At 41.5% G+C, this 18,975-nt stretch overlaps 1 protein-coding gene across 1 annotated transcript; it reads right to left on the reverse strand.

The window, feature by feature from the left end:
• Positions 1–128: 128 nt before the first annotated feature.
• Positions 129–18,221, reverse strand: appbp2 (amyloid beta precursor protein (cytoplasmic tail) binding protein 2). The gene is made up of 13 exons (XM_023420495.2): positions 17,836–18,221; positions 13,707–13,795; positions 12,128–12,279; positions 11,119–11,242; positions 9,114–9,282; positions 8,935–9,024; positions 8,698–8,765; positions 8,503–8,608; positions 7,464–7,588; positions 6,911–6,996; positions 5,564–5,754; positions 4,735–4,900; positions 129–3,415 (listed from the first exon to the last, which is right to left on the reverse strand). Exons 1-13 carry the CDS (start codon positions 17,971–17,973, stop codon positions 3,153–3,155), a joined length of 1,767 nt encoding a protein of 588 aa, XP_023276263.1. The 5' UTR covers positions 17,974–18,221; the 3' UTR covers positions 129–3,152.
• Positions 18,222–18,975: the final 754 nt, after the last annotated feature.

The raw sequence follows: 18,975 nt of genomic DNA on the forward strand, positions 1-18,975 counted from the left end.
AAGCACCAAATGTGTAGCTGAGCGTCTTTTGGGGGGGGGGCTAAGGCTGGACCTCCTCAGCTGGAGCCACTCACTCACATCACTGCTAGAGAGGGAGACGTCCGACAGCACTGAAGCAACAGCAAGGCAAAGCTTCTTTTCTTCATTCATTAAAAACAGCGGGTTCTTATTGAAGGCATCACATTCTCAGTAACTGATGTTCATTAATGCCTGAATTCGTTTTCCAGCTCGACTCTGTTTCCATCAGCTCCTCAGTTATTCATGTCAGGCTTCAGCTCGTGCACCACTTCCCCTCCTGCGCTACTTTAAAGGGCCAGTTCATCCAAATCCTCATCACATGCAGTTAGTTCAGGTTCTGAAATGAAAATCGGACATTTCTGCCTCTGCCACTGAAAGTGACCGGGATCTGTAATATTCAAAGACTTCATTTAAAAAGAGGCAACAGCAACATTTCCTTTTAAGTTTCCTTCCAGTTTTCATACAAAGTTTTTTCAGTTCCACTGAAAACCAACCAAAATGAACAGTGGTTCCCAACCACTGATTACAGAAGAGGATTAGGACCAAGTGAATGTTTAAATTTATTTTATTTTTTTTTTTAGAATTCTGACTTTAAACTCAGAATTTAGAGAAAAATTAAAAGTCACAAATTTTCTCTGAATTCTGAGTTTTCAGTTTAAAGTCCAAATTTTTCAGACTTTTTTCTCAATTCTGACTTTAAACTCAGAATTTATGGAAAAATTCAGACTAAATTAAGAAATCAGAGAAAAATTTGGACCTTAAACTCAGAAATTTTTCTCTGATTTGTAAGTTTAAAGTCCAATTCTGACTTTCTTCTCAAAAGAATTTGGACTTTAAACTCTTTGAATTAAATTTTTTTCACGTGGTGCTAATCCTCTTCTGTAGATGATTCCTGTGACAAGAGTTCAGTAAAAAAACACACAATCCTACAACAATAAATTCTATTTATCTTTTGACAAACTCCGGTTTTTCCTGTTCAGGCCTCTGAACTCTTCGGCAGCCTGAAGGTAAAATCACTCTACACCTGAACTGCTCACAACTTACACAAACGCTCAGAAACACTCACATCACATTAAGCTTTGTATTAAGGGGAAACAATCACCGTCTGATATTAGCTGATTATATTACAGAGGAAACGTCAGCAGAGAAATGAAATGCTAAAGATACGTTAGAGGTCATTTAGACACAGGGGCTGCTGTTATGTAGTTTGTGCACCAGGGGGCGCTGGTGAGTTTATTTTCACACTGTAAAACACCCGGTGTGAGTGACGTGCATCTGGATTTTAAATTTACATGAACCAGATGAAAGGATCCTGATGTTTGGTGAATATTGCACATTTCTGTTTATGAAAATCAGCAGATTAACATTCTCAGATGTAAACATTCATCAGGTGAAGGTTTGGGAACCACTGCACCACAGGTAAGTGAGAGAGCCCTCCTCTTGTGTGATTTGAGTGAACTGGTCCTTTAAATGTTCATCAGACGGCTCGGAGAAGATTTGGCTTCAGATCGTTTCCACTGACGAGGAATTACAAACGTTAAAATCATGTCACTTCATTGGTTGTTGTTGTTTTCAGGCTTGTGTTTCCTCTTGGTCCGTTTTGATTGGACATGAGCACCAAGACAGTTCAGCTCTGAAATGAAACACGAATGAGTTTCCCGCCTCGGAGACACTGACGGAGGCTGATGGAAAAACAAGGTCCAGTAATAAAAAAAAATTAAAAAAACTTTTCATTAATGGGAAATCTGACAGGACGGAGTGGAGAGGAAAGGCCAGATGCACAGGTAGACAGGCTGGCAACACACACACACACACACACACACACACACACACACACACACACACACACACACACACACAATATTGGTCCCCACTGTAGTGCCCTTAAGGGTATAGTAGTTTATTTAGCACTTAAAAGTATGGGTCCGTCTACAGACAGATAACTGCAAGCTGGTGTAAGGCTGGTAGTCATCAGTGGAGCACTTGGGCACCCAGAGTCCTATCTGTGGATACTACACACACACACACACACACACGCACGCACGCACACACACACACACACACACACACGTGCACACACACAGATTAACGAGGCTAACGAGCCTCTGTACATGTCGCATCTTCCTCTTTTCACTCCCGTTCGTGTCCCTTGTTGTTAAAGTCGAGCTGTTCATAAACAAAGAGCTACATTAACATACAACCTCTGCATATAAGTTATTGGCATTTTAATGATGCTATGTCAGGACTAGGCTGGAAAAAAAACAAAACAAAAGAAAATAATCTGAAAACAAGACCTGTGAAGTCATGTGTGTAACAACATACCCACTGGTTCAACACATCCCACTGTTTAGAAACAGGAAGTCTGTCTTCATGTCCATGTCAAGCAGAGAAGCCTTCAACTGAAACTTAAGTGTACAATCTTTTGAATTATTTTACTGTACAAGTGTCAAAAATATTCCACAGCTTCTGTCTGTGATCCGCCGAGCGACGACGGCGAAGATGATGATGCTGCTGCTGATGGATGTTTTGTCACAGATGCTGTGATGTCCGTCAGTCCCGGAGAAGAACGCGGTGTCGATCTGTGACGAGTCTCGTGGCGAGTTTCAGAGCGACACTGGCTCAAATACAAAAAGCAAAACAAACAAAAAAAAACGTCCTGATTCTAAACTGAAAAGAAAAAGGCGAGCGAGACCAGAGAGGAGGAGAGGTCGTCTGTCATCCTCACAGGATGTCTGAGGTTTTCTTTTTTTCTTTTCAATTTTTATTTCTCCCCCTCCGTCACGTGTTCTCTCTCTTTCTCTTGGAGAAAGGCATCCGTCTGCTCTGTGGGTGAAGCTGCGTCAGTCTCAAGTTGCATCTCGGTGGTTTGTGTGGGTGTCGATGAGGTTTGATAACGGTGTCTTCTCTACTTTTTTATTCCATGACTAAATGTGTGTGTGTGTGTGTGTGTGTGTGTGTGTGTGTGTACACACTGGCAGCAACCTGCCAATGATGCTTGAATTTACTGTGTGTTACTAAATTCATCGTGTGCAACTGAAGCGTCTCGTCTGGGCTCGTTTCGTGTCCTCACCAGGCTGAAGCCCCACACGTCTTTTTTTTTTTTCTCCTCTCATCCCTCATTAAAAAAAAAAAAATCAGCCGAGACAGGGGCGGGTGGGACCCAAGCTCTGAGCCAATAGGAAAGCTTGCACCACTTCCTGGGTCTGCTGGGGTGTAGTGTTGACGTCCTCCAGGGCGTCCGCCACGGCGAACTGTCGGTCCCTCAGCCGGTTCCAGTTGGACAGGACGTTGTGATACTCAAACACCTTCTCGTAGTTTCCCACTGAGTTGTAGAGTTTGATGAGGCCTCTGTAGTCGTACTCCAGCCCGCTGTAGCCCTCTCCAAACAGCTTCTTACCTGTGAGCACACAGCAAACATCACATACTCTAATCCTTTCATTACTTACAAGCTAATTAGGCTGCTAATGGCTAACGTAAAGGTGCTATATGCAAGTTTTCTCTGCTGCCAAACGTCGGGGCTTCAGCCAACGAATGTTATAACACGATGTTATAACACATCCTCTGAGCAGCTGCTTCTTCACGACAGACTGGACGCTACACTGACTCGGTATCAGAAAGTGACCACAGTGTGGCCAGGCTGGAGCTAGCTGTTAGCATGCTAACTGCAGTACAAGAGATGATAAAAATAGACACAAAACAAGAGTTAACACTGATGTTACTTTCCACCTCTGGAGCTGAGGAAAGGAATAAGGTTTGATGCTAAACTCACAATGTTTCTTCTAGACTGGTAAGTCAACAGCTGTTAATGCTAATGTTAGTAATGTAGCATTAGCAACACTTACATATAACTCCTGTTTTTATATCAGAAATCTCTTTCACATAGTTGCCTGAAAATAACATGGATGTGACTGATTGTGTCACAGAAAAACAACAAAAATAAAAATAAATTTAAAATGCAGAATTTTAATTTTTGCCTTTGTTTTGTTTTCTTATTATTTATTTTACCCTTTAATATCTTATTTAGGTTGTCAAGCCTGATTGATATTGTGATGTTGTGTCTGTGTTCATTATGTGGTTTGTTTAGTGTGACTTAGTTTGTTTAGTTCAGTTTGATCTGTGTTTTTGTCTTCTGTGTTTTTGTTCAAGAATAATAATTTTTCGAGAAGAAAGCTCCCTCCATCTCCATTTTTAAATCTGAGCTAAAGACACATTTTTATTCACTGACCTTTTAGTCTTTGTTATTCAGTATTGTTGTTATTTTCTTGTTGTCGTTGGTATGTTTACATGTTTCTGTATACAGGATATTTACTATGCCTTCTTTGTGTTTTACATTTGTTTTACTTGCTTTTATTTATTTGTATTAACTGCTGTTTGTGCAGAACTTTGGTGTCAGCTCCAGCTGTTTTTAAATGTGCTCTAGAAATAAAATTGACTCGACTTGAAGTTGACAAGAGTGAGACAAGAGGGCTAGCCAGCTAATTATCAAGGAGCAGGCTCACTTATAATCAGTGTAAATCACCATGGTAACCTGTGAATTTAGCATTATTAAACTGGATCAGGACATGTGACTGCTCAGTCTACTGAGCACTCACTGGAAATACCAAGTTATCTTTTCTCCAGTACAGGAGCCTGACAGGGACAAAAATCACTACATTTACAGGTGATACCCAGCCTGAGTGACCCCCCCCTCCGCCCCCCTCCCCCACCGTGTCTGACCTATAGCGATGGAGCGCAGGTAGAGCCTCTCTGCGTCTTCATACTGGTTCATGTCGTAGTTGTAGAGCGACGCCAGGTGACCCACGGACAGAGCCACCTCGTAGTCCTCGTGGCCCAGCAGCTGCTCCTTGATCTGGATGGCTTTTATGTGCATCTCCTCCGCCTCCTGGTGAAACGGTCACAGGTAAGAACCAGACAGACAGAAACACAGAAGAGCTGGTGAGAAGAGTTTAACAAATCGCTTCCCAATGCATCTACAATCCTACAGAGCAGTGGTTCCCAACCTGTGAGTATTACAGGTGGGCCGATAAATCATTTGCAAAACAGCACAATTTTGGTGAAAATATGTAATTTTAAAAATGTTAAATATAAATAATGTTTTCTGAATTTTAAATCAGAATCATATTACAGAAATTTACCTTTAAATTCCACTCTGTCTTCAAATCTAATTTAAAACGTAGATCTACGTAGGTCTGAAGCACCACACTCATTATTCTCTAATCTTTAATCTTCATCGATCGTTTTCCCAGGAAGAGAAAATAATATTTTCAATTCTTCTCTGAACAGTTTCAGATTCTGGTGGCAATAAAACATCTCCAGATATTTACGGCTTTCAGTCCCGTCACAGTAACTTAATATTACAGCTGCTCTGGATTAAAGTTAGACCTGGCAAGTTACACAGCAGTGTGTGGTCGTCCCATTTTATAAAACTTATTAACATAACAATTAATATGTTAACAAATACACACACACACACACACAAACACACACACACACACACACACACACACACACACACACACACACACACACACAGGTCTCTCTCCACCTTGAACTTCCTCATGGACTGGTAGAGTCGTCCTAAGTTGCCGTAGTGTTTGGCCGTCTGGACGTTGAACTCTCCGAAGGCTTTCTTGGCCAGCTGCAGGGAGGAGAGGTGCAGGTCATGAGCCTCCTGCAGGAGGCGCTCTTCTGTCTCTTTGTTGTGGCAGTCGATGGCGATTTCCTCCAGGATCAGAGCTGGAAGAAACAAAGGAGGGCGTATTGACTGTTCTTCACCCTTTTAAAAGACACTGCATCACTACTGACACATCTGTCACTACAACAAACCTTTACTCAACACATTTATTTTATTATTGTATTACTGTCAAAGCAAAGTGTGGAATTAAATTAAAGTGTGTTACTGTCCCTGGAAAGCATTAAAACAAGTGTCTGCATACAGTCAGCAGCGACACTTATTCAGTGGCCGCTTCACAGAGTAATAACTGTTGACTTGAACCTGAACTTTCCCAGCAGTAACACTGCTTTGTGGTTTGTCTGAGGGTCTCAAAGGGTTGAACCCCACTGAAAAGCTCCTTCTCCACTGATCAAAAACCCGCCAACATCTGGCTTTTGTCTGGTTCAATCAGCATTCACACCTGGGTCACATGACTCTGCAGTAGTCACAGGTATTTATCTGCAGTGATGTGATGAACACAACACCCGAGCAAATTTTCACCCATTTTGCTGCCGTGACGTCTCAGAGACACTGAACACACCTGTCACCAGAAACACCTTCCTGTGGGAGTGAAGCTGCAGCTCTGAAGTAACTTTTAAAAACACACAGACTGATCGAAGTAGAGATGGGTGTCGTTCAGACCCCCCACACACACACACACACACACACACACACCCACTAGACTGCTAGCAAACACACGTGACGCAACAATTGACGACACAGGAAATCAATTTTCTTAATTTCTCTAGTTCCAGGAGCAGAACCGATAACGTCGGAGCTTAACAATACTAAGTCTATAAAAATCAGATCCGAGATCAAAGCTCCAACCTGAGGATGAAACAGATCTGTTTTACCAGTTAGCATGGCGGCTAACAGCTCACTCTCTCTCTCTCTACTGTGTGTGTGTGTGCGTGTGTGTGTTTGCACTCTGTAAGTGCGTGTGATGACGTCACTCCCTGCGGGTGTGTGTGTGCTCAGTCTGAACAGAAAGCAAACTCGACTGGCAGAGGAAAAGTCCATTAGCTTTTATTAGCTTTTCTTAGCCGGAGTTAGAAACCTGCTTCTACCTGATAATGTTGGTGTAAAAAGTTTATCTATGAGGCACCGTAGAAGTTGCCCGTCACTGCCCCATTCACACAGTGGGCAGCAGCCCAGCGCCTCCAGGAAAAGCAGCCTTACCTTTGACTCTTTTGGAGGAGGCCAGCAGCAGATGGTCCTCAGGCAGAATGTGAGTTATGATGTCTATGGCACGTTCTGCGTGGAATCTGAGGGACAAACACAGCGACTGAGCCAAACATGGCACACAACTCAGCGCTTGGCTAATGACTGCATTCTGTTCAGGACAAACACTTCTGAGAAAGCCAAGCGCTTCCCATGAACAAAGTTGTTTTGAAGCTCATACATTGCAAAAGCGAATCAGGGTCTCAGAGGTCGGAGCGTTACCCAATTTTGAATGAGGGCCTTTGTCTACAGAGGAGATTATTTTAAAAATGCATAAACATCTCCCACTGGGCTCCTGGTCATCTTTAAATCCGTCTCAGTGTGTAATATATGAGGCTCGCTCCCTCAGCATGCAGCCACATAACATTACCACCAGGACACTGAGTGACTGAACAGACCATCACAGTGTGACTCATCGTCATGTGCTTCCTCTACAAAGGAGCTCATGTCTAAAGTAATTAGCCGGCCGGTCAAGCAGCCGCACTGAGTTTGTGAGATTCACTGTACTCACAGAGCGTTGTCAAACTTCCCAGAGCTGTACTGGTGCACATACGAGGAGTAGGCCAGGTCTTCATGCGCCGTGGCCACGTGGATGTTCTTCCCCCCGAACACCGACTGTCGGATGTCCAGCGCCGTCTGCAATTCAGTTAAGCTCAGTTTTATTTCCCTCCTTGTTAATATTTATACAGTAGTGAACACACAGAGAAATAAAACGCTCCAGCTCCAGAGAGTGTGGGTTCTCCCCAGCATCATATGTTATGGTCATGTCGGTTCCTAAATCTGTTCTGTTAAAGTACAGGATCCATCAGAGAACCCCAAAGGTTTTCTTTTGAGTATCAGGCAGGTACACCCCAACGTATTTATTTAATTATTAGTTTATTTATGTTTTGTCTTAGTTATTTGGATTGGTTATGTTTCTCTGTCTGATATTTTATGTATTAGCTTATTTCTGCTTTTGTATTTTTCTTGTTGGATGCCTATAATTTCATTTCCTTCACCAGGTTGTTTCCGTGTGACTCCCTGTAAGATTTCAGATTGGTTTTAAAATGTTATTACTGATTTTGAAAGTCTTAAATTTCTCTGCCGACAGTTACACCTCTGATTTACTGACAAGGTGACACCTGAACCCAGAACTGAGACCTGCAGACGGAGGACTGCTGGACCCCCAAAGGTCAAAGTTCACCGGGTGTTGGGTATTAGAGCCCCATCACTCTGAAATCAGACGCTGTAACTCGTTAACTGATGTGTTTTATTTAGATTTTTTTATCCCTTATTATAGTTCTTACATATTTTATTGCCTCTTTTCACTTACTGTCAGATCCTTTTGCATAATGTTGATTGAAGACGTTTTTTATGATGCCTTTTGACTCTTTCTATGACGCTCAATTTGGATTTTTCTTTTACCTGCTTGTACTTGTTTCTTGTCTATTCAAATGAAGTTATTATAATTATTATTATCATTATTATAATCAGATTGATGATGATTCTCATAGCGTTCCTCTGCAGCATGTAACATGAATGTGCAAAAGTATGAAGAATAATGATCTTACCTGGTAAATAGCCACTGATTGGCAAATGTTGTCTACATTTAATAAGTAAAATCCATAATCTAGCAGCGTGTCGGAGTACTTGGGATGCTTGTGTCCAAAATGTTCTCTGCAAAGACAAACAACAGACACGTTCAGCATCAGAGACGAACAGAGGAACAGGAATAATGTGGAGACTCGGGAGGCTCAGCAGGTTACCTTGCTAGAAACACTGCATGTTTGATCAGCTGCTCTGCTTTTCTGAACTCCCTCTTCACCACGCAGGCCTGCGACACAGAGACAAGGTCAGACTTTAACAATCAGCTGGGACTGCAGCGCAAAGGATTTCCTGATTTCATAAATGCTGATGTATGGAAGTGTAGACACAATCTGGACACACACAGTGACTTTACAGCATTTTTAATATAAATAAACACCCATCAATCTGGGTGTTACCTTGGAGGCTTGCCGAAGGACATCAACCACGACTTTGACAGGAAGCCCTGGAGTTATTTCCTTCATAGCCTCTATACACCACTTGTACGCCTGTTTGATGAAACAACGAGTTACACATTTCTCAACTCAACCGTTAAAATGATTCTATCATAAATAAAAGACCTTAAAGATGAACGTACTTCGTCATAGTGGCTTTTGGCGAAGAGCAAGGCACAGAGCTCGCCGTACAGCGCTGCCTTGTTGGCCTGGTGGCCATGTTTGGCTAGTTTGTCCATGTAAGTCTGAGCAAGCTTGAAGGTCTCCTCCCCCAGGTGGTACTTACAGTTACCATTGCGGACATGAAGCAGCCTGTGTAGACAAGACGTCACGTATTCATTGTCACATTAAAGGGATGGTTCAGGTTATTTGACGTGGGGTTGATGAGGTAGATATCTGGAGTCAGTTCTTTCCTTTGGCTCTACATTTTCTCAACCATTGAACTTCCTTATTCCTACACATGAATAGACTTACTCCATGAACTATATCAGCTGATTGAGTCGTAAAGGGATCTTTGGGGGCAAAATAAATCAGTGGAAATGTTCAAAATAAATCGTACACAAATGTAGGTTTTTTAGGTGGGCATGTTTTTAGGTCCCGTCCACATCAGCTCATCACTCAGCTGCTGTATCAGTTCTCCTGCTGCTCCTCTAAAGCACACTGACCCGAATCTACAGCAGCTAATACACTGACTGTAGATAAACACCTCACATAACCGCACATCAAATAACCTGAACTCTCCCTTTAATATAGTGTCATATTAACAGTGCCTTAATTTAACCCTCTGCAGTCAGTCTGTTCATTGAGGAATACTATGAACATGTTGTATTTACAGGAGCATAACTTTATTTCTATGGTCATGTAGAGACGAGCTGAGGAAAACAGCCGAAAATGCTGATGTGGGGGTTTCAAACATGATTTAATACACAGCCTTTATTAAAAGAAAGTTTTAAAATAGTGAGTTTATAACATTGATTCATGTTTTCAGTTAGATTTCTAATGAACAGACTGTAACTTCAGAGCTTTATTTCCTCCATCTTCAGCTGTTTTTGTTTGTATAAACATGAAACAACATGTTTTTCTTTTCTAAAGTAAAATGTTGGAGCCTCCGGTGTTATTTTCTGACAGCTTGACACACACTACTCAAAAGGAGGATCCAGAGTGTGTGCAGAACAACAGGAGAACAGCATGTGCAGTGAGATCAGCCCTGACTCTTACCAACCAAAGTGAAAACACAAGAACAGAATGGTTCAATGTAAACAAAGGCTGCTGCGCTCATCTTCATTATGGCTGATAGTGAACTGTTTTCACACAGGAAGTGGAAGGAAAAATGTGCAGCGTGACACTTTATTGATCTGTTACAGCCCCTGTATAGAGAATGTGAAATTTGCTGAGATCCATTAGACTGGAGAAACTCTAAAGAGGTCAGTGAAGACAGAGAACTGGAGCAGATGCTCCTGTATTGAGGCTGCTGATGACACAGCTTTGAAGATGGGCAGGTCAGAATAACCTGCTAAAATATTTCCATTTACTGCAGCCTTAAAAAAACTAGAATCTCCTCCTCGTGGTTGTCTGCCTCCACCACTAGTTCCAGGTTACATCCCCGTTTATCCAGAGTCATATAAAATATTAACCAACAATTTTGTGTTTTTCCAAAGGTCACTTGACCTTTGACCTTTAGCCACTAAAATCTAATTAGTCCACCCTTAAGTCCAAGTGGACATTTGTGCCAAATCTGAAGCAATTCCCTGGAGGAGTTCTGGTGCTATTACGTTCACAAGGCCATGACCTCGTTTTGTGAGGTCACTGTGACCTTGACCTTTGACCTTTGACCACCAAAATGCAATCAGTTCGTCCTTGAGTCCTAGTGAATCTTCATGCAAAATTTGAAGAAGTTCAGTCAAGGTGTTACTGAGATATCGTGTCCAAGAGAGAAAACAATATGGCTGCCGCTCTGACTTTCGCCAGCGCGGAGGATTATCTAAACTATTAGCTTTATTCCACTACTATAACTAAATAATGCACTAAAGTGTCACATTTAAATATAGTTTCAGTGGTAGGCCTCATGTCTGGTCACAGCTGAAGCTGAACCACCTGTTGTGAGGTGCTGGGTCTTATAAAGGAGTCGCCACACACTGAATGACTGACCTGACGCAGCACTCCACGGCCCGGTAGCAATGGAGGACCTCACTGTGGAGCGTGCACAGCTGCAGGCACGACAGAAACACTTTCTCTGCATCTCCATACCAGCCGGCGTCAGACAAGAATCCACCTGAAACCAGAACGCATCAGGTTACTGCACCTGTCTCCAGGTCAGAGGCTCAGCACCAACTGCTGCTGCTCTATTCAGAACAAAGCTCACATTTTACAATATCTAACCTGACAAGTGTTTGTTAAAGGGAGAGGAAAGTTGATAGATGATAACACGGGTTTAATATGAGCCACAGTCTCCTTCATTTACAAAAACAGTGACTGCTATAAGTGTCCAGTCGGCCATGTTCCTGCTCCAACCCAGAGGAAAAGGAAGAGCGACCGACCTAAAGATGGTGATCGAGCTTGTTAGCATGTTTTCAAATGTGAACTGTTCAGCAGATTATTATCCTCAGTTACATCTGGCGTCAGTACAGATGTTGTGATGATGTGACTCACAGTTTGACGAATAAGACATTACACATACACATTTACAGTCTTAGAGACACACGGACTGGAGAAGCCGGGAACTGAACCACCAACCACCTGATTAGTGGAAGACGGCTCCACTATGTTCTGTAGGACAGCAAAGGCTTTCTATTCTATTCTATTCTATTCTAACTACACTGTATGGTATAAAGAAATAAAATAAAAAGTTTATTTACATTATCAAAAAGAAAAAATAAAGCAGTCAACCCAGTTAAACACTGATAGTCCCTCCAATGCAACTCATTGATAACTCATTTGCCTGTTTTGAATTCTAAAGGCAGCATTATTAAATCATTACAGTTGTTATGAACTCATGCTGAATCAGTGCCAGAGGATTTTTTCTATCAGCTAACCCCATGATAACATCACTGGGACGAATGAATGGCCTCCATTTATTCACTCATTGTTTCTCTGTAGCTGTATCTCAATCACTATCTCAAACCGTCTGTGTGAAAGCCCCCACCCCCCCCTCACTTACCCAGCACAAAGCCGAACTGGATGGCCTTCTCTTTGACGTGGGCGTCAGACTCTGCGATGTAGGAGCAGCGGCGGCTGAAGGAGTTCGCCAGGACTGAGGCAACTTTCACGCCGTGGTCCATCAGGGCCTGGAAACAGTGGTGCAGGAGGTGTCTGCAGGCCGAGCACAGAGACGCAGATCACGTCAGTTTAAGGGATGATAATTATTAGGTACTGATCAATACATTGTTTAATAGGTTGTTTACATTTACGCCTCCATAAAAAGACAGCTATCAGTCGTCTGAACATCTGGCCAATCAGTGAATTACAATCCTGATGACTGCGGCTGCTGCTTATCTGCCTGACATGATTCATTCACATTAAAGCTGTCGCTGCCTGAACATACAGCTCACAGATAACATTATAGAGAGTACATCAATAATGCACCTTAACCTGGACGGAGCTTTAACGTTCACAGAGCTCCTATCAAGGTCACATCTGCTCCATATTTTCTTCTTCTTCTTTCTTTTATTTTAAGTGTTGATCCATCAGAAGATATAAAAACCATCTCAGTGTAGTTTTACATCTCCTCTCTCAGGCTTCTCTCTGGAGCTCTAGTAACAACAGGTCGGTGAGCCAATCAGAAGAGAGGAGGCTCTGAGCCTCTCTTCTGATTGGCTCACTGTTTTCTGAGTTATTAAATGAAAAATATAGAAGATTTCAGGTAAAAACACTCAGAGAAACCAAATCCTGCTTTTAGCTGCATTTCCTCTTCCCGTCCACACGACTCCAGAGTTTTCGAGCTCTGAAAACAGAGACTTTTGGAAACGCTGCCCATCCTGCTTTATTTTGAAAACTCTGAGGTGTTGTAGTCTGGACAGACAGAAACTGAGACCTTTTGGAAACTACGACATAGACACCCATGGTCTCTCCTGATTGGGTCTGATCAACATGGATAACACATTACAGTGTTACTGACCTTGTTGTCTTTGCTAGCAGCTGTTGTTCGGTTAAATTCTGTATTTATATGCAACAACTGTCTCTGCTGTTGCTCGTTTGTAGTATTTTTTGCAACTAATGAGCGGCTGAGTCGACAATCTGCTTCCTGTTTACTCTGGCTCGCACATGCCCAGTCTGTGTGAATGGTCATGTATCTATGTGTTTTCAGGTGTGTCGGTGTGGACACTGACTGTTTTCGTTTGAAAGTGTCGTTTTAAAAGGAAAACGTAGCGGTGTGGACGTAAAAACTGTGTCTCAACTGGTCGAAGCAGGAAAACCAGAACCAGAAGCAATCAGAAGAGAACCGTTTGGGCAAATAACTTCAGTGTCTATGTGTTTATATTGTAAAAAGAAGGTCATTAAAATACTAGTATCAGGGTTGGATAGTTTTGACAGTGTCGAAGCTCTGGTAAGGTCCATTTATAAAATAAACCATATCCAACCATATCCACTGTTAAATTAAAGCAGTGTATACCCTGGACTACTTTGTTAACCATCTGTTTAAAGGAGCACAGTCTCCAGGACCATGTGTTCAGACAGCTGATGGGTCATCGTGGGCGGTGTCAGGTTTCTGGCTCAGTTTAGTCCCATTATGTTTTTACCTTTTGTCTGAAGCCCGCAGGACTTTAGCAAACACCTCCAGCTCACAGAACTCTCCTCCGAGCTGGCAGAGCCGGCCCTGCTGGTAAAGCTGAAAAGACACAGAGATGGAGGGAAAGATTAGCCGATGATAATACAGATGTCAGCTCTGCCATTAGTGGCACAATGTTGAGTCTATAGGTAACAACTGATCTGATTAAGGACAGTAAGGTGGGGACAGGGCGTCCTATCTGTAACTACAATGGTGGATTTGTCCTATTTTTCATCCTAGTTTCTATTACGTCTGTTTTAAGTGATGCTTTTGAAAATGCCGTCTGCTGTTCAGGAGTTTAAACAAAAAAATTTGCTGATGTCTAGCCTGTCATCAAAATGCGCTGAGCTGGAAGTTGTTATATTCAGTGGCTCTCTATGGCGGGTCTATAGGGGACAATGCCAGTCTCAGCTCTGTCTCTCAGCTGCAGTTATGGGGTTAAGTCTCCCTTAATGTGAGAGTGATGTGAGATTCTGTCAGAGATCGGTTCCTTTCATCCCGACCACAGATGAAGCGTTGACCGCTGACATGTTTTTATTTGGTTACGGTTCCTACAGTTCCTTATAAACTCAAGTTACAGTCATTCACAAGCAGCTATTAACAACAACAACAACAATTTATTCTACTATTGCTAAAATCACAACTCAAAGAAGTGTCTAAGGATAATTTACAATATGTCGTCATTGTATAGGTTTTTAATTACCGTATTAGCCTAACTACTCAAAAAAATATCTGTTCAATACTTATAATAATACTTAATAAGAAGAAGAGGAATGACATTTACAGCGCTTTGTGTTCAGTGCTGATTAGCAAACATTAGCATGCTAACATTCGACACTAAGAAACACTATACATGGTAAATATTAGCATGTTAGAACTGTCATTGTGAGCATGTTAGCATTTAGCTTAAAGCACTGCAGACTGCTAACCCTGCCACTGACCTGAGGACAGCTACAGACAGACACATGCTACTTCATAATATTAACTAATGGTGTCGCCAACCACTTTATTTTACCTGCCAACGATAAGCTTAACTGTGAGGGCGTACCAGATGTTTTTTTATTGTTGTTAAGTTGAGACTAATTAATCAATAGTTGAGCTATTTTCTGGTGGATGTTTTGTAAGTTACTGCTTCTTTTGAACTGGATAATAATGTGTTGAAATGCTATGATCAAATCATGGTCTCTTCTAATCAAAATGATTCAAAGCAGACTGTAATTAAAGCTTACAACATGAGTTCTGTTGGAAAAGCTGGAAATGCTGAAGTCAGTGTTCACAGGTAAAGCGACACCTGAAGGCACCTGGTGTGCAGCAGAAGTTCAACTGTGGCACTGAACATTTAGTGATCACATTACTACAGAAAAATGCATCTTTACTAAAAAGGAAAACAGAAATGAACGCCTCAAGAATCTCATTAGGAAAGTGGTTTAATTAAATGTCGACTTGATGACCGATTCAAACGTCGCTTGTTTATGTTATTTATGTTTTAACTTAGTCTTACCTAATTGATAACATTCTTTAAAGCCAATACTGGCCAAAAAAATATGAAGTCCTTCTTTCATAATATTTGTAAAGACTCTCAAAATGATTCAAATCAAATTTACCTTCACAATAAAGGTCAATGGATGATCACACGATATCGAACCTTGACCAGGTAGAACACATGTGGGGCTACACCTGGCTTTAGCCAGCAACAGCTCCTATCATAAGTGGTAATTCTATTGAGTGTTATTGATGTTTACATTACACCTTGTGTCTGATTACCCACCTAATTTTTAAAACACTGACAAAAAGTACAAGATAAAGAGGGATAGAGAGAGTGAGAGTATAATGGTGAGAAAGAGAAAGTGAGATTTACAGAATCTTAGAGTTTATTTGGTTTTTCATTGTTGTGATGTCCTTGTATGTAACTGTGTGTGTGAGATGTCTGGAGCTACAGTTGTACTTTCATTTCTCTGTGAACAAAGAAAACCAGAAACTATGGCAGCAGGCTCACACAAAGGTTTCTCAGGTAGTAGTACATCTCTTTTATACAGTCCCTCTGTCGTGGTTTATGATTACTGAATAACACAAGCCCAAGAACTGCAGTAATATATAGTATTACCACTCCACTCAGCCTCTCTGTCTAACTGTGCTCATAAAGGTGTTGCACACAGAGGAAAGAAGTCACAGCCGATGGATCCACCGTCAGTATTTTGGCATTTAGCTGAAGCTAGGTCACAATCTTCACATTAAACATGCGTCCAGTTTACTGCTGCAGTCGGTGCGTTGTAGTGTGGTCAGACCGCGTGGTCTCAGATTTTGGGCTGTACAAAGGTCGATATCTGCACAGAGGTCCAGGCAGACCCTTGTGGACTTGGACAGGTGATAAAATGTACGTCACACGGACCCTCGCGGACATGCGGATGTGGAAACCATGAATTGTTGGCAGTGCAGGTGATTTAGGGTTGTCAGTACTATCCATCTGTCAGTGAGTCCTGACAAGATAGCAACAAACTCTGGCACCATGTTTAAGAATTTATATAGTGCTTGTTAAATCATGACTTCAGGACAAAACTTTTTCCAGTAATTAATGCATATTTAAAATTTAGTTGGAGGAGTTTTATTTCACACTGACATCCCGTCGTGGGAATGTAAAACCTAAAGTCTTTTTAAGGAATTACTTACTATTATTAGTGGCTTTTTTAAACATGTATGGAGCCGCTAAAGACCAGAAACATACCTAAGACTGAGGATACAAAGTTCATGTCCTCTGTTTTCTTTCTGGGAATTTGAGCATTTTATCACTTTGAAGTTTACGGTTTCTATTTTCATTCGTTTACAGTAGATCATCATCAGTGCTTTGACAGGTCCTGCCTCACTTACAATCATGGACAAATCTCTCCTTCACCTTAGAAACTATGCGTGGAGAGGAGGGAAAGTGTAAAGCTGCCCTCCAGCTGTCTGAGAAGTGAAATAATTGATTCAATCAACGGTTGGAAAAGATCTGTTTTTGTTTTGATTTTGATTTTTGCCGCCAAAATACAGTGTTGGTGAATCGTACCATCACAGTAAACCAGTAGGTTCATGAAGCCCGTTTGATGTCACCTGGGTTTCTGTGAGTCACATAATCACATCTATGGAACAGGTCCCAAATCTTTAGCACACAAATTAATAGCTTATTATTCTTATGAAATGTAGTGTTTTTCAGACTGTGAGCACAATAATGTTATTCTTAATAATATTGATCTGGAGCTCTGAGGAAAACAATTACACATTAACGATACATTAATAATACAATTTACAGAAATTTTACTTTATTTGTAAATAATGAAAATGTGAAAACAATAAAATAAGTAAGTTTTTGGTGTCTGTGATCCAACCACAAATGTCAGTGAACATGATAATTCAGCTTCTTTTTTTACCGCCTGTGCACACCAGTGTTCATGACCTTTTATTGACAGGTTTGGTTTTCCTGTGGCTGAAGAAACAGATGCTGCATCTGAAAAGCAAGCTGTGCTCATGATCTCAGTATTTCTCAATCCCTGGCCACGGCCCAGACTGTGGCTCAGAGGTAGCATTGTTTTTGTCCTCTCATTTCAATGTGCTAATTAACAGAATTAAATCTTATTCTCGATGTGATAACTGCAGTTTTGTGCTCGCCGTCTGTCGGGCTTTGACAGCTGACTGCTCGGAAAAAGCTCAGATGTGTTGTAACAAGTGCGTTTCCCTAAAGAAAGGTTACTATTAATAAACTGGGGCAAACAATCATAGACAACAAGAACAACACAAAAACAGTCAGCTTACATGACAACACGGACACTATTCATTTTCACGGTCACTGATGTAATTAGCCACGGGATCAATGAAACAATTCAACATACGTTCATTATATAGATTCACATAATGGCTGTGTTTGGATTTATAAAATACAGACCGGGCTGTTTAACTGTTAGCGTTAGTTAGCTAGACCGTAAAAAGCAGTTTTTATCCTCCACAGCTAGCGTAGCGTTATCGATATTCAGCTAACTGTTAACGTTAGCAGCTGACACGAACTCGTACAGTCTTGGTGGCTGTTAAGATAAACACACACACACAGCCTGTTGACTGACACGTCTTACCTTATAATAGACATCAAACTGTATGTTTTCCGGGAGCGAACGTATGTCCCTTCTGGATCGGCTGTAGTTGTCCACCACAGCCGAGATAGCCGTGTTGTACAGTGTTTCTGGGATCCATTCGAGCTCCACCGCAGCCATGTTGTTTTCCCTCTCCAAAAAAACCCCAGCAGCTACAGCCCTCCCCAACTCTGCCTACATTAGCTACCTTACTGCGATTAAAGCGCGTCCTCCGCGGGTCCTCATACAACCTTCACCCTGAGGCGAGGACACAAATATCCGTACTATCAGTAAGTCACGGCTACAACTCTAAAAAACCTCCGTCTAACGTCCATCTTTCTCCTCCATCTCCGATCACTCGTCGACCCTACAGCAGTTCCGTGCCCCCGTCCCGACGCACACATTCACTGGCTGACGCAGTGACGTAATTGTGCAGTCGATGCTAAAAAAAATAAATACAAATAAAATAAAATAAAATAAAATAAAATAAAATAAAATAAAAACTTTATACTCAAAGAATAAAAAAATAAGTTTTGCTTTAGAAGGATTGAGGATGATGACATTTTACATCATTAAATAACTTATATATCGACACCCTCTTAAAATAATGGCCTAAGTCATTTTTTCAGGTTTTTCAGGAAACACAAAAAACTCAACAAAAGAGTCACACTTTTGACATAGGCCATTATACAACCGGGGGTAGAATTGCATGTTCCCCTCAACTGAGGATTCAGGCGATTTTACCAGAGGTGGCCAGCATCATGAGGGGGTGATTTAGGCAAAAAAAACATTTTTGTCAAAACATGACTTAGGCCATTATTTTAGGAAGGTGACGATATACACACACACACACACACACACACACACACACACACACACACACACACACACACACACACAATACTATTGTTATTGTGTTTATTCTCTACCACTGGTGTTTCTTAAAGGGTTGTCATTTTATATATGATATGCACAGACCATGTCCATTCAAAACATGAAGCAAACAGAAATTCTGGTTAACGTCTCTTCAATATGTAAAACATACATACAAGGAAAGAAAAGGCATTCATACATAGTAGACGTTTTCTTCTGTAGTTTAACAGGACTTTGGTCGTGGTGTCCTAAAGTTGGGAGTTTGTGTGT

Source organism: Seriola lalandi, unplaced genomic scaffold, assembly GCF_002814215.2.
Source record: "Seriola lalandi dorsalis isolate HSWRI2012SDOR001 ecotype SW California unplaced genomic scaffold, Sedor1 jcf7180002054646, whole genome shotgun sequence".
NCBI lineage: Eukaryota > Metazoa > Chordata > Actinopteri > Carangiformes > Carangidae > Seriola > Seriola lalandi.